Genomic DNA, 14,684 nt, shown 5'->3' with positions numbered 1-14,684 from the left:
GTATAATTGTACGGCTTGATCTGATCCAGCACCGAGTTGTACGCCTCCGGCTTTTTCTTTTTAATAATGGCTTGATATTTCACACTGTGAGGTAGAGGCTGAGATGTTAAAATATTCCTGTATGTAAAAAAACAAACGATGGTATCTTTTTTTCTATATTTATAAATTATAGAGTCGTACGGCAGTCGTATTTGAACTTGAACGCACTCAGACACACATGACAGAACTTATTACTAATTAAGCGTTCAGATCAGAACAATTCAAACTTGTATGTGTTCCACCGGTTGCAAATTTAATTTAAGTTTTCCTTGCTCTCTGATTAATTTGGTGAGAGCTCTGAGTTAATTAATATATATAGCTCGACACAAATATATGACCTGAAGCTTTCTTGGTCCTAGACAATAATTATATATCAGATCGGAAAGCCACGATGGGATTCAAGCATCTAACCATGTTGCATTTTGGGTGCCGAGTTAGTTGAAGCAGCTCTTAGATACAACAGAATTGGACCGTGAAGATTCCTGCTATGTTACTGTATATGTATCCTTGGGAATCCTACCCAAAACTGGTGCCCTGCATACAATAGAGGGGGTAATGCTGACAAGTGGGGTTTACCTCCACGTGGCGTCCACGTCAGCAAAACTGCCTTGCAAATGGTCAAAAGTGAATGGTTTTGATAGTTCAATGGTCGAAGATATCCGCTTTTGGATGTCGATGGTCAAAGCCAAATCGAGTCTAAAGTTCCATGGTCAAAAATGAACTTTTTCCTAATTTTAAATAGGGACTTCGGGAGTGTTCGCCGTGTTCGGGTTTGCAATCAACTTGATGGCTACATCGCAGATGCCTATTTCTCATGTCATGAATTACATATTTGAACTGATGCATGTGTAGATCGCAACAAACCAACCATGATCCATTCACTCTGTTCGCTATTTGGTTTATCCAGCTAGTCAACAGTATTTTCCTCTCACATAGCTCCAGCACCAGCCTCCAGCCACCAACCAGCCAACAGTATTTTTCTCTCACACCACTCCAGCACCAGCCACCAGCACCAGCACAGCGAACAGAGTGAATATAGCGAGAGTATACTCCGTCGACCATAGAATAGCTTACTCTGTAGCCTGTCCCCACCCGACACGTCATGATTATTGTCCAATAATGTTGTGATTGATATATGGCCCCCTTTGGGAGGGCTCTGCCTCCGCCGGCTCCGGCTTCATGCTACAGGAAATACTACTGTTTTCTACTGTTTCCCGCTGTAGCAGCAACAGAAAACGGCTCCGGCTCCTCCTTGCTGTGTCTTGTGTCAGAGGGAGTCGTGCAGAGCTGGGTTTTAGCGGCTTCTTGCGGCTTCAAACAGTACCGAACAGTAGTGAAGCTGGAGCCGCGAGGAGCCCAGCCAAACACGCCCTATAGCCCTATATAGAAGATAAGATCCGTGAAGATGCATTTATACACATCCATAGACAATAATGTTGTGATGATATGCACGGCCACATATCACGCACGTATACACAGGTGACATGTACATCCCGGCTCTACTGGTGGTCTGGTGCGTGCCACTAGCTAGCAGCAGGTCAAGGACGAGAGTGAGAGTGAGAGCTGAGAACGCGCAAACAAATTTCGTGGTAAGTACAGTAGCCAATAAGCCGCCAGTAGCTAGTAGTAGTGACACTGACACGGCCGGCGACGTGGTCCGTGCCAGTGCGCCGCTGATGGTGTGACCTGTGTGGACGGAAACTGTTGGGGGAGGATGAAAACCGGAGTGATTAAAAAAAGGGCGAGCCGATGCATGGGCGCCACTCGAAAAGCACGGGGTTGGAGATGCCACCACGTTTGGTCCACGGCGAGCTTTCGTTTTTACTTGGCTCACAGTGCTCTCCTGCATCGACGACCGTCATGGCTGCTTGCACCGTTAGAAAAATCAATATCAGTACTGTCAGCAATCCCCCTTTAATACCGGACGTTTTGACCGGTATCACACCCGATACTAAAATGGACGTACCACCGACCTACTAAACAGTTTTACAGTTAAAAAATAAAAAAAACTTTAGCCCCCGATCACAAGTCGTAAGGATTTAAACCCACGAGCTCCAGTCTCACATGTAACTTCCTTACTATCCCATCTATGCATCAGATGTGATTAGGTAGAAAATACATTTCTTTTGGAATAACTCGTAGAGATCCATTTTAGTACCGGCCTAAGACACTGTCCGGTACTAAAATGACTCAGGGGACGTTTAAATTTTGGCCCGGCACTAAAATGACTCAGGAGCAACATTAGTACCGGATCAAAATGTGCCCAGTACTAAATGCCGCGGATGAATGAGCCATATTGAGCCACTTGGCTAAGAGTAGATCAGTAGGTCCTCAGCAGATCAGGACAGCATACACACACAGGCACAGCTATGCGTAGGGGTGGTAAAGGGCCCAACATTTTAAACTAGAAAATCTAAGGATCGGGCCCTAAAAGGACCGGGCTCTAAACATATGTATTTTTGAACTAAAAATTTTAAGGGCTTTATTGGGCTGTGAAGAGCCCATTAGGGCCATGGCCCATTACCACCCCTGCCTATGCGTGCAAAACAAGACTCGGCGCGCGATCGATCCAAGAGTACGTTCCGTTCTCCACCTACCACGTATGTACATCCACTTCGTATTTGGATATATACTACATACGTATATGAAGTGAATATGTAACGCTCAGTGATAAGAAGGGGAACCATATATATTTATATAAGTTTTGCTGATACATACAGCTAACGCAGCGTGTGATTGAGTTGCAAAACGCGCGTTTGTTGCTCAACCCAAATTTTGTGAGTTGTGAAGATGATGAGTCTTCTCTCTCTCTCTCAAGCGCACGCACGCTCGGCTCGTCCTTGCAGATCCGAAACGTGACACCACACAGCACGAAACAATCAATACCCGAAAATAGAAAAAGAAAAAAAAAACGCCTAGCCTCTCAGCCTGGCCCGATCCGGCGCGAGCGTGTCCGTCCAGATCCACACCCACCACAAAAAAGCCACGCCACAAAAAAAATCCGCCACCGCGATAGCCCCCCCTATTTAACGCCTCCCAAACCCAACCCAACCCCAGCGCACGCACCACCGCCGCGCAACCCCCAACGCCCCCGCCACCGCCGCCGCACCACCGGCGAAGAGAGACAGGAGGAGGGGAGCAGCAGCCTCCTCCAGGAGCCTAGCCTCCGCGACCCGATCCCCGACGAGCTCCCCCCCCCCCCCCTCCGGGCGTGGCCGAGTTGTAGGCATCACGGCTAGCGTTGTAGCCCCCCGGCGCGGCCCCGCAGCTGCGCAGGTGGAGCCCACGGGCACCATCGCCTCCGCCGTCGCCACCAGCCCCGCCCCGCACGGCGGCCGCGGGGCGCTGCCCTCGGCCGGAGGGAGCCCGTCCGACCTCCTCTTCCTCGCCGGCGGCGGTTGCCTCTGAGCCGCTCCCCCACCCTTCTCTCTCTCCATCTGACCCCTTCTCCTCCTCCTAACAACCGTCGTCTGCTGACCCCCCGACCCCGACAAACACGCACCCAAGAGATTTGAGCGAGCCACCGGCCGGCCGCCATGGAGATGAAGCTCACCATCAGGAGGGTGCCCACCGTCGTCTCCAACTACCAGGAGGACGCCGACAAGCCCCGCGCCGGATGCGGGAGGAACTGCCTCGGCCACTGCTGCCTGCCTGGTCAGCCACCTACCCGCCCACCCTTTCCTTTCCTTTCGATTTGTTTTAGGCGGTCAAATCAAATACCACGTCGTTTTCGTCCCAAATCCAGATGCAAATTCTCAGTAGCTTCTCTTTGGATTGGGAACCTGCCATTTTTTTTTTTGTAAACGGAGATTTGTGTACTCTGTGCTCCACAAAGCTGGGGGCCTTTTGAGCAAAACTGTCACAGCAGTGTGCTCTTTCTTTTTTTATACGTGCTATATGCTATTTTTATCTCCCCCTATGGCCAAACATTATAACCGCCGCCGGTTTCGGGTTGAACAACTGGCACTTTCCCCGCCTCCAGTTATATTTGTTGGATTAAATAAGGATAGAAAATAGTAGCATCTTGAGCGACTAGATATTTACTATATTTCAGAAAATAAAATTCTCAGCCGGAAACCCATGTCAGCGAACCGCAGGCAAAACAGAGAGCCTTTCGTATTTATGTGAATTTTTGTATGTGGGATGATTGTTTACTATACACCTTTTGCTTGTGTGCTTCATCACTTTTTAATAGATCAATGGAAAATATGTTTTCTTTTAACTCACCAAAAACCTCACTTGAAGACATCAAGTTAAAATAGGGAATGAGCTACAGCACTGCATCAAGTCTGCGCGCACAAAAAACATTATACTATTTTCTTCACCTGACGTGAACGCAGCAATTTAGGCCACACTTCTATCGAACTAAGAGCATCTCCAAGAGCTTTTCCAAAATCTACTCTCTAAATTATCATTTGGAGAGTCATTTGAGTGAAAATCGTTTTCCATATCTTTGTGTTTTCCAACTGCTCTTCTATATCTTATTTGTAGTCTAGAGAGCCATCCTTACTCTCCATCTTTGGCTAACATGAAATTCCGGAATAGAGGATATTTATCTTTGGATATTCATTTGAAGAGCCTGTTGGAAGCTAATTTTTCATCAAAATCTCTATTCCTATAAATTAGAGAAGATATAAAGAGTCTCTTGGAGATGCTCTAACATTTGCATGTCTTTCTTTGAGCAGTTTCCAAGCTTCCCCTCTATGCTTTCAAGGCAAATCCGGCAAAACTTGCACAGGAGGATGCTGCTTCAACTAAGTCCCTTGTCAATATCCTCCTTGCTGAGGTAAATAAAAGCATATGGTGTTGGTTGCGCAACGTTACTCAACTTTTAACTGTGCTAGTTTTGGATGAGATGTACTAGGAATGTTTTTTTTTCCACATGCAGTAAGATATTTGAAAATTTTCTTCAAAAGTTAAGGAAATATAATCCTCTCTTGTCATGAGTGCACTCAAGCAGTAGCAAATGCATACATGTTTGACTTCTAAGATGATTTGAGATATCTGTTTGTAACAACAGCACTGGATATTATTGTATATGGTTCATTCCTTCAAGTACAGTGAATTGAGATATCTGTTTGTATGTCTCCATGCAATTTTAAATACTGGATAGAGATAATTTGCCTATTATGGTCTATGACACTAGAACTCCTCGAATATGGCACATGTGAATCTAAATGTCTATCACTGGTTTGAATAGTATCAGTTTTACTTGGGTTCTGGAAGACATCCTAAACATGTAGTAGTTGTTTTCTGTGAAAGTTCCCTGAATGGATGAACAGTGAAGTCTGGTTCCATATTCTCTTCCTAGATTGAATCCTGAATTCAGTGTTTTGTTTTGTATCCTGACAGTGGGAGGACAGGATGGCCCGGGGCTTATTCCGCTATGATGTCACTGCCTGTGAGACCAAGGTCATCCCTGGCAACCTTGGGTTTGTTGCACAACTGAATGAAGGGCGCCACCTTAAGAAGCGCCCTACTGAGTTCCGTGTCGACCGTGTGCTTCAGCCATTTGACCCTGCCAAGTTCAACTTCACCAAAGTTGGCCAGGAAGAGGTGCTCTTCCAATTTGAGAATGGTGCTGGCGATGACAGCTACTTCCTGAATAATGCTCCAATCACTGCTGCTGATCGTGCACCGAATGTTGTTGCTATCAATGTATATCTCTTGGTCACAATGATAACCTGACTTCCATTCTATCTTGTCTATTCTTGATGCCAATGACTGTTTGCAATGGCTTTACAGGTGAGCCCAATCGAATATGGACACGTGCTTCTTATTCCCCGTGTTCTGGACCGCCTGCCTCAGAGGATTGATCCAGAGAGCTTCTTGCTTGCGCTGCAGATGGCAGCAGAGGCAGCCAGTCCATACTTCAGGCTTGGTTACAATAGTCTAGGTGCCTTTGCTACCATCAATCACCTCCACTTTCAGGTATTGAACTTTGCATGATATCTAAATTTACTTCTCACCTCAAAATGGTAACCAAATAGCTAATAAAATCACCAAACACCCACAGTTTCTACATTTACTCCAGTACTGTTCAAACTTCAGATAGTAGTACTGTCTTAATGTCATGTCCACTTGTACTCTTCTGATAAAATCATCAGCCCCAACAGTTTCGAGATAGCTGTCATAGTGATATTGAACTTTGTGCATTTGCAGAGCAACAAAACTGCCATATGCATTTTGATCTGAATCATTAGCTCACAAATTGGCCTGTTGAGCAGGTGGTAATTTGTTTGAAAAAAATATGTGTTTAGCACTGAACCTTTACTTCACAGGCATACTACTTGTCAGTGCCTTTCCCTGTCGAGAAGGCAGCTACCCACAAGATCCCTCTTTCTGAAGACACAATGAAGAGTGGGGTGACTGTGTCCAAGCTGATAAATTATCCTGTGAGAGGCCTGGTATTTGAGGGAGGGAGCACACTGAACGACCTGGCAAATGTGGTTTCCAGTGCTTGCATTTGGCTGCAGGACAACAATGTCCCTTACAACGTGCTTATTTCGGACTGTGGCAAGAGGATCTTTCTCTTCCCCCAGGTAAATATCATTACACAATTGTGAACTAAACTGTGTGCTCGTGTATTTACAGTAGCAATAAGCATTCACATACCTGTAGACTGTAGTTCAACATTGTAGCTGTAAGATTCATGGTAATTAACACTGCTAGGTGATGATTAGTAAGCAACTCCTATAAACTTTGGATGGTCTATATTAGGGAAACAGAGGGTAAACATGTTACATTCTCTGTAGTTCTGTCTGCATTACTGGAAATCTCTTCATAGTGTCTTAAACTTTGGATCTGTTTCAATAATGCAGTGCTACGCTGAGAAGCAGGCTCTGGGCGAAGTGAGCCAAGAGCTGCTGGACACCCAGGTGAATCCAGCTGTGTGGGAGATCAGTGGCCACATTGTGCTGAAGCGGAGGAATGACTATGAGGAGGCATCTGAAACCTCTGCGTGGAAGCTCCTTGCCGAGGTCTCCCTGTCTGAAGAACGCTTCGAGGAAGTGAAAGCTTACATCTTCACTGCTGCTGGCCTGGTTCAGGCGGATGAGGAGGAAGTCTGCGAGGGTGAGGAAGCAACCTACGCGCCTGTCCCTGTTGCCCCTCTGCCTGTTGCAGAAGGCTGCCTCGTCCTCCAGTGAGATGGTACAGCTGGCTGTTGCGCTATTAAGCGTTGTCATTGTTGTCTATGGCGCCTATAGCTCTGCCATAATAAGGTCCTTGTGATGAAACTGCTGCCTGGTCTGGTCTGGTCTGGTCTGTGCGCGTGAGCCTTGTGCTCTGCCGCAACTTGCTCTCGTTTGTGTATCCTCTCTGTGGTGACTGAGTGATTCAGTGCTCTGCAATATTAAGCGGAGGCTATGTGTATTGTTTGGGTCGTTTAGAACTTAAATGATAAATGAAATGTGATGGACATTGCTAGTATCTGCGCTCTCTGTTTCTACCTCGTGGATCGCTTTGTTATGTGCTGCTTTTGAGTATGTAAAGTATAATGTAAACAAGAGAACAAGGTAGGATTTGGAGTATTAAGACTTGGAGGGCAAGGAGCTAGCTTCTCCTCGAAACAAGTACCATGGGATTAGATACCATAACCTACCAAATATAGATATTCCATAACAATAACATGAAACTGATTTTCCATGGAAATGAACTTATGAGATAACAATTATTCTGGTGCGGATGTGTTGCGTTGTTTGCCATCTTATTTTCGAAGGCTTGCAGTTCAGAAACAAGTAACAGAGTCGAAACACTGTATAAAAAAATCTAGAAATTTTAAACAAACTTCTATCGCGAGCCTTGAGCCTTTGAGTGCCTGATTGCAACGACCTAGTCTTTTCTTTGTTTAATGACTACAAGATAACAACGGGCCTTTAATATTAGAAGGCATCTATTCATAGGAATTGATGACCTGCATCAAACGAAGCACATGAAACTGTTCGTGTTCCCAAAAAAAAAATGAAGCACATGAAACACAATATAATCTATTTGACCAAGAATACATTAAAATGAGGACTTGAGAATATTACATCATGCATGACATAGATAGAAAACGTCACATGATTAGTGTCACACAAAGTCATTAGATCTCTATTAAAAATGCTTTCTTATGATTGTTTTTGTATATCATATATATATGAAACGTTAATAAAGTAATTGCTGGTCAATTGATTGTCCAAACAAAATGAAATTTACCAAACTAGAACCCAATAGAGTAAGACATGAAAAAGGAAATGAGAAGTGCCACTCTACCCTGTTCTCTCTCCTTGACGATTTTAGATCCTCTTCGATTCATCCAAGTCAGGAATAGATAAAAAAAATTATAGTACCACACCCATTCCTTTTCTAGTTTTGACACGTTGTGGCTCATTTGTATTGTTATGGTAAAATTAGTTCTACCGTGATAGTCTAGATAAGTTGGGCTAGTTTATAAGCCTCTTTGTCCAATCTTTGCATCTTTGGATTGATCCTTTTACACAAATTGATGATGAAATGAAGTGACAAAATGAGCTTATTTTAGAGATAAAATGAAGAGAAACGACATATACTCCATCCGCTCCAAATTGTAAGTCATTCCAACTTTCTTAGAGAGTCAAACTATTTTTATGTTTTACCAAGTTTATACACAATAAAGTACTAATATTTATGATACCAAATAAGTATCACTAGATTTTTCATTAAATATACTTTCATAGTATATCTATTTGGTGCTATAAATCTTTGTAATCTTTTCTATAGTTTTGGTAAAACATAAAAATAGTTTGACTCTCTAAGAAAGTTGGAATGACTTACAATTTGGAACGGATGGAATATTAGATAACTGTACACGGGCCCTTAGGCGAGTTCAAACTATTGGTACTTGACTTTTTCCACATGGGTGGATAGGTGGCATGGAAGTTGTGTGAGTTATGAGAACTGAGCAAGGGTTATTAGGTTGGAGTCCTTGTAACAGCCCAAAAATTTACCAAATAAAGCACACGCTAAAAAAATATTTTCAAATCTCTGTCATCGTTGAGCTCAAATCATTCCTAAACCCCTGAGCCCTAATTCCCCGGAACCTTTTTCGACACCCGATTCCAATCCCCGTTCCATCTCTCGTTCCGCGCGCGCTCGCGACCGCCGCGCGTGCCCGATACCGCCGTGGTCGTCGCCGAAATTTCCGCCGCGAATCTCTCTCTCTCTCTCCCCCTTTTTCTTTTTCCATTTTCCATTTTTCTTTTTTCTTTTTCCTTTTCCTTTTTGCCCCCTCTCTCTCCTTCCTCCCTCTCCTCTGCTGCGTCTCCCGCACGCGCGACGCGCCGGGCGCGCCCGCCACCGGCCGCTCCCCGCCCCCGTCCACGCGCACGCCCCTGCTCGCCTGGCCCGTCGCCGCTGCGCATGCTGAGCCCCCTCGCCGCCTCAACGCGCGCCCCTGCCCACGCGCATCACGCGGCCGCGCCGCTCGCCGCGCCGCCCGCTCGCCGCCGACTCGTCCCGTCGCATCCATGCGCCGCACGCGCACGAGCCGCAGCACGCGTTCCACGCGGCCGCGCCGCTCGCCGCGCCGCCCGTCGTCCAGCCCAGGGCCGCACACAGCGCCCTGCCATCGCCGCCGGCCGCACAGCGCCCTCCCTCCCTTGCTCCACGCGCGCGCTCTGCTCCCGGCCGTCCCCACGCGCTCCGCGTGCCCGGGAAGCTCGCCACGCCGCTCGCCCCTACACAGCACCGCCTCCTCGCTGCCCGAGCCGTCCCGTCGCCCTGTGACCACCTCGCCGCCCGAGCCACCACGCCACGACGCCGCGCTAAGCTCCAAAACGCCATTAAAGCCGCCCGCGACCCTCGCCGGCCAAACACCTCTGTGGCCACAGCCCCACCGCCTTACCCCGCCTACAAATAGGCCTCCACGTCGCGTTCCACCACCACCACTATCTCCACCGCCGTCCCTAGCCTCCTCCCCGAGCTCCCAGCGCCGCCACCACCACCTTAGCCGCCGAGCTCGCCGATCACCGCGGAGCCATCTCCTCGCTCCACCTCTGCCCAAGGTAAGGGGCGCAATAGGATCCCCTCGCCTCTCTTACCCTTTTTCCCTAGCTCCGGGCCGCCTCCAAGCTCCACAGTGGCGCCGCCACGGTCGCCGCCGCCCGCCGCCGTGGCCAAGCCTCCACGGTCCATCTCCGGCCGAGCTACAGCAGGGGATCGCCTCCTCTCACTCCCCTCTTCCTTTTCCCCCTCCTCCCGAAGCGCTGTCGAGCCCCAGGCCGCCGGCCTCAGGCCGCCGCCGGAGCGCCGCCCCCTCCCCTGTTCCACGGGAAAGGGGAGGAAGAAGACATGCGCTTTTGCACAAAACCCCCTGCCTTTTTCTCTATTCTATTAAGAAACCTCCCACCTCTCTAGTACTTTTATAAAAGAGACCTTCCTATTTTTCTATTCATAAATAAACCCTTCCACCATATAAACTTAATTCTAAATAAACCCCTAACCTTTTTCAAAATTGCCCAGTTATTTTCTAAAATTACAACCAAGCCCTTGCCCCTCAAAAATATTTACAAAAGGCCCTTGAACCCCCGTTCAACCCCTAAGCCTCTCTATAACCTATCATTTCATGCGCCAAACAATCTCCGATCGACCTGAAACTTTACCACGTCATTTCTAATATAGTTTTGGCCATGCCATTAGGAAATCGCCCAAAAATATCACTCCTATCTTCATATCCTAATTGGTTCCGATTCGAGCCCAACGATAAAATCTTCATTTCTTTTCTTGATTGTGTGCTTGCTTGTGTGCGTCGTAGATCACGGTGCGAACAAGGGAGAACCCGTCGACGAGCAGTACCATGAGCAAGCGTGTGACCTCGAACCCGAAGGACAGGATCTCGAGCAGGACTTCCCTGAGGGTTTTGAGAACGGCAAGTTCAATCCCATCCTTTAATGCATATTTTGTCCTAATTTTTATAAACACAACCTATTGGCCTGATTTACAAAACTGCATATGTTTTGCCTGCTGAAAATATGGTTGGATAGCCACCCCTTGATTTGTTATAACCATTCCTTGACCACCTAGATTAATGTCTGAATGTGATCTGTTTGGACGTTAATCGATGCTAGAACGCTTAGGACCTTAAACACGATACAATTTGTTTTATACAAAGAAAAGGTGTGAGTGTGTGGGAAGGGAAAAATGTGAAATTTTCGAAAGATAAGTTTAGACGGGATGGATGACACTTCTGTGTGAATTGCCGAATGGTGTGCTCGTACCTATGTGGTTGAGCAAGGAAGGGAGATATCCATCTTGTCACAACTAAGGACCGAGTTGGTGTGTCATCTCACCTAACTCAACCATCGTGCAAACCACTCGACCATTGTACGGGCAACGGCTTAGCATAAACCCCACTAGTTAGTCTGATAGCCATCATGAGAGCTGAGAGCAACGGGTGACCAAAGAGAAGGGATAGGCTCCATGTGACTTATTGTAACACCCCTGTGCTAATCGCGATGCTAATCATGTGCTTAACCTGCTAATTATGGACTTAAGCTCATCATTAGCATTAATAGAGTTCGCGTGGTAAACATCGTTTAGCTGTGTTCGACCTTGTTTTTCTCCTTGATTCGAGCCTCGAATCCACTTTTGCCCAAAATAGAAGTTGTTGGCCAAATTTCAAGTTCCCATATGAAATTTTGAGTTTTTGACGGTCAAAAACAGCTCAAATACATTTGAAATGGTCGCTGTGCCTCCCCTGTTTTGACAGTACTCCGCCGATCTCGACGTCGGCGTCGCCACGCGTCACGCCGGCGAGCCCATCGCCGCTTAAGCGCCCCCGCTGCCGAGTTGGACGCCCAGTCCAGTTTCGCCTACTCGTTCCCTTACTCGCGTCGCACGGAGTACACAGCGGAGCCGAGCAACCCTAGCCCCGCCGCTCACCGCGCCGGCCGATTCCGGCCACCCCTCGCCGCCGTGTTTCGTTTCCCCGCGTCCCGAGTCGCCCGACTTCACCACGCACCTCCTCCGCCCCTTCCCCGAGCCGACTGACCCCTCTTCCCAGCCAAATCGGCCCCTGCGCCACCGGCCGCCATTGCCGCTCCGCGCCGGAGCTCCGCCCTCTCGTCGACGACCTTCCTCCGCCCTTCCGCGGTCCAATTGAAGGTCACAGTGAGCTTCCTCGTATCTTACTCCATCTCCCCGACCCCATCCCCTTTGAGCTTGTGCGCCACAGTCGTCGGGAACACGCCCCGCCGCCGTGCCCCGCCGCTTACCGCCGTCTGTGCCGCCGTGGGCCGCCCTGGCGCGGGCTCGCGTAGTCTGCCGCGCGCCCCGAGGCCGCCGAGCCTCCCTGAGCGTCGTGCTGCACAGCCCCGCGGCCGCCCTGCTTCTCCGCCGCCGGAACGCCACGCGCCGCCGCAAGCCGCCGCCGCCGGACTCCGCCCTCGCGCTGCCCCTGCGCGGTCCGCGAGCGCGCGGGCCTCTCTGTGCGCGGGCCGCTGTTGCCCACCGCGCTGCCCCGCTGGCCGGCCGGCCGGCCCATGGCCGCCGCGCTCGCGCAGGCGCGCCGCCGGCGTGCGCCGCCGGGGCAGGCAAGCAGAACAGAGCACCCCCTCACTGCTCTCTCTGTTCCACTGCGGGTGGGGCCCGCTGGTCAGGGTGTAGGGGTAGTTTTTGTTTTTTGTTTGATTTGAGTGGAAGTTTGATAATTGGTAGAAAAATGCAGAAAAATCCTAAAAATACAAAACCAGTTCCTATAGCTACTTATTTTTAGGTATAACCACAAGCAACCAAATATTATGAATACAAAAAATGAATCTACATAACTGACAAGAATCGTGCCAATAGATATGTTATATTTTTAAAAAACTTTTAATACTTATTTTTAGGATATATATATATATATATATATATATATATATAGGGTTTAGAGTTTTTTCTACACTCGGATGCATATAGCTACTCGATCTCATCATTTTGGGACCCAGTGATCGATCGAGAGCGCTGCTAGCTAAAGACTGGAGTACAGTCTAGGATAGCGTAATGAAGTCGTGGAGGGAGTCGACGAGGCTGGGCGGCCAGTGCTTGGTGTCCCTGACGTAGGCGAGGTCCGTGTAGTGCGGGTCCAGCAGCGTGGCAATGGCGAATTGGTTCTCCGCCAGCAGCGCCGCGTGCTTGTCGGCGTACAGCGCCGCCGCCAGCGCCGCGTGGATCTCTGCCAGTCATATCCAAGCAGCATATATATCGATCGTCAGATCGACGATAGAATGATTTATACTATGAAGAACCATCAGATCAGATGCATGCATGCATGCATCCATGGTGGATGGATACAGGATACGCGCGCACCACTGACCTGGGTATCCCTTGAGCGCGATGGAGACGTCCTCCATCTCGGCGATGGACTGGTCGCGGTCGCCGATCTCGTAAAGCACCAGCGCCCGCCCCACCCGCGCGTACTCCGACAGCGCCAGGTCCGCGTACTCCGCCACCACGCGCGTGAACGACGCCAGGGCCTCCGGGAACTCCCCGCGCGCCTGCAGCTCCCGCCCCAGCTCCAGCAGCCCCACGGCCTCCCCGACGCGCCGCGACACCGCCGCGCTCGCCGCCCGGTCCGCCTCCGTCACCACCGGCCCATCGTACCCCACCAGACCCCCTTCTCCTCGTCCTCCTCCGGCAGCAGCTCGCGCGCTACCACTGCCGGCGGCGAGGAGCAGGCCGGACGACGACGCGAGCAGCAGCTGACGCCTTGTTGCTCTCGCTGACGCTAACGACGGCGATGGCGAGGTCGGCGAGATGCTCGGTGGCGGCGGCGTTGCACCGGCGGCGACCGGCGGCGCTGGAACCTGCTGCATGGGGAGGGCGGTGCGGAGGCGTGGCGCGCTCACATCATATGCCAACGTGTCCTCGTGCAGAGGAGCGAGCGAGAGAGATAAGGTTTCACAGGCTGCGGGCTCACATTCGTTGAAAGGAATGGCCAGGAATGATCTTGGAATGGGCGGTTCAGACAAGATCTTGCTCGATCTGTTGGCACTGAGAGTGACACACGAAGATGATCTGAGCCAACAAAGCACAAGCATCAAAGGCTACGGTCCGACAGCCCAAGAAGATTTCCACGGCCCAACTCCCTCCGCGCCCTTTTTTTTAGAATCACAACTCCCTCCGCGCCCTTTTTTTAGAATCACACAGTACAACGAAGACGCTCACAACACACATGCACACTCACACCCTATGAATACACATACGCAAACCCTACCCCTATGAACACCTTCGAAGGACTGAGCACCGTCTGAAGATTCCCGAAGTCACCACTAGCGTCTCGTCGTCGACGGGAACGTCGCTTACCACTTAACGTGTAACACCGGTAAATCCTAGGAAAATCCCAGAAAAAGATGCGAGCACCAGAATTTGAACCCTGGTGGGTAGCGTCCCACTAGACCGTATTGGACTACAAGCCAATTCGCAACTCCCTCCGCGCCCTTCTACACTTCGAATCGCACTCACCCGCGCTCAGCCCCCGCACCCACCAGCACTAGCACCGCTACCTATGCCGCAAGATCTTCCTTCCTCTAAGGCCACCCACATGGCGCAAATCCCTCGCAACGTACAAAAGCTCGTTAGAACAGGAGCGCATCATGTTCGGTTTATTACGCATGGTGTATATACAGTGATTTTTACTAGAGTCC

General features: G+C 49.4%; 2 protein-coding genes across 2 annotated transcripts; one reads left to right on the top strand and one right to left on the bottom strand.

Moving 5' to 3' along the window:
• The first annotated feature begins 3,161 nt into the window (after window positions 1-3,161).
• LOC120666608 (GDP-L-galactose phosphorylase 2-like) lies at window positions 3,162-7,470 on the top strand. The gene is made up of 6 exons (XM_039946482.1): window positions 3,162-3,693; window positions 4,725-4,825; window positions 5,392-5,697; window positions 5,785-5,970; window positions 6,321-6,581; window positions 6,861-7,470. Exons 1-6 carry the CDS (start codon window positions 3,576-3,578, stop codon window positions 7,185-7,187), a joined length of 1,299 nt encoding a protein of 432 aa, XP_039802416.1. The 5' UTR covers window positions 3,162-3,575; the 3' UTR covers window positions 7,188-7,470.
• Window positions 7,471-12,749: 5,279 nt separating this feature from the next.
• LOC120666607 lies at window positions 12,750-14,037 on the bottom strand. The gene is made up of 2 exons (XM_039946481.1): window positions 13,355-14,037; window positions 12,750-13,213 (listed from the first exon to the last, which is right to left on the bottom strand). Exons 1-2 carry the CDS (start codon window positions 13,851-13,853, stop codon window positions 13,029-13,031), a joined length of 684 nt encoding a protein of 227 aa, XP_039802415.1. The 5' UTR covers window positions 13,854-14,037; the 3' UTR covers window positions 12,750-13,028.
• Window positions 14,038-14,684: the final 647 nt, after the last annotated feature.

Source organism: Panicum virgatum, chromosome 3N, assembly GCF_016808335.1.
Source record: "Panicum virgatum strain AP13 chromosome 3N, P.virgatum_v5, whole genome shotgun sequence".
NCBI lineage: Eukaryota > Viridiplantae > Streptophyta > Magnoliopsida > Poales > Poaceae > Panicum > Panicum virgatum.
This window is presented reverse-complemented; position numbering and strand designations above follow the sequence as displayed.

What these genes read in the sequence shown, in the direction of transcription:
- LOC120666608 (XM_039946482.1), top strand. Translation starts at nt 3,576, where the DNA reads ATGGAGATGAAGCTCACCATCAGGAGGGTGCCCACCGTCGTCTCCAAC. An exon ending in CGGCCACTGCTGCCTGCCTG is followed by an intron (nt 3,694 to 4,724) that starts GTCAGCCACCTA and finishes TTCTTTGAGCAG; the next exon opens with TTTCCAAGCTTCCCCTCTAT. An exon ending in TCAATCACCTCCACTTTCAG is followed by an intron (nt 5,971 to 6,320) that starts GTATTGAACTTT and finishes TTTACTTCACAG; the next exon opens with GCATACTACTTGTCAGTGCC.
- LOC120666607 (XM_039946481.1), bottom strand. Translation starts at nt 13,853, where the DNA reads ATGCAGCAGGTTCCAGCGCCGCCGGTCGCCGCCGGTGCAACGCCGCCG. An exon ending in CGCGCTCAAGGGATACCCAG is followed by an intron (nt 13,214 to 13,354) that starts GTCAGTGGTGCG and finishes TATGACTGGCAG; the next exon opens with AGATCCACGCGGCGCTGGCG.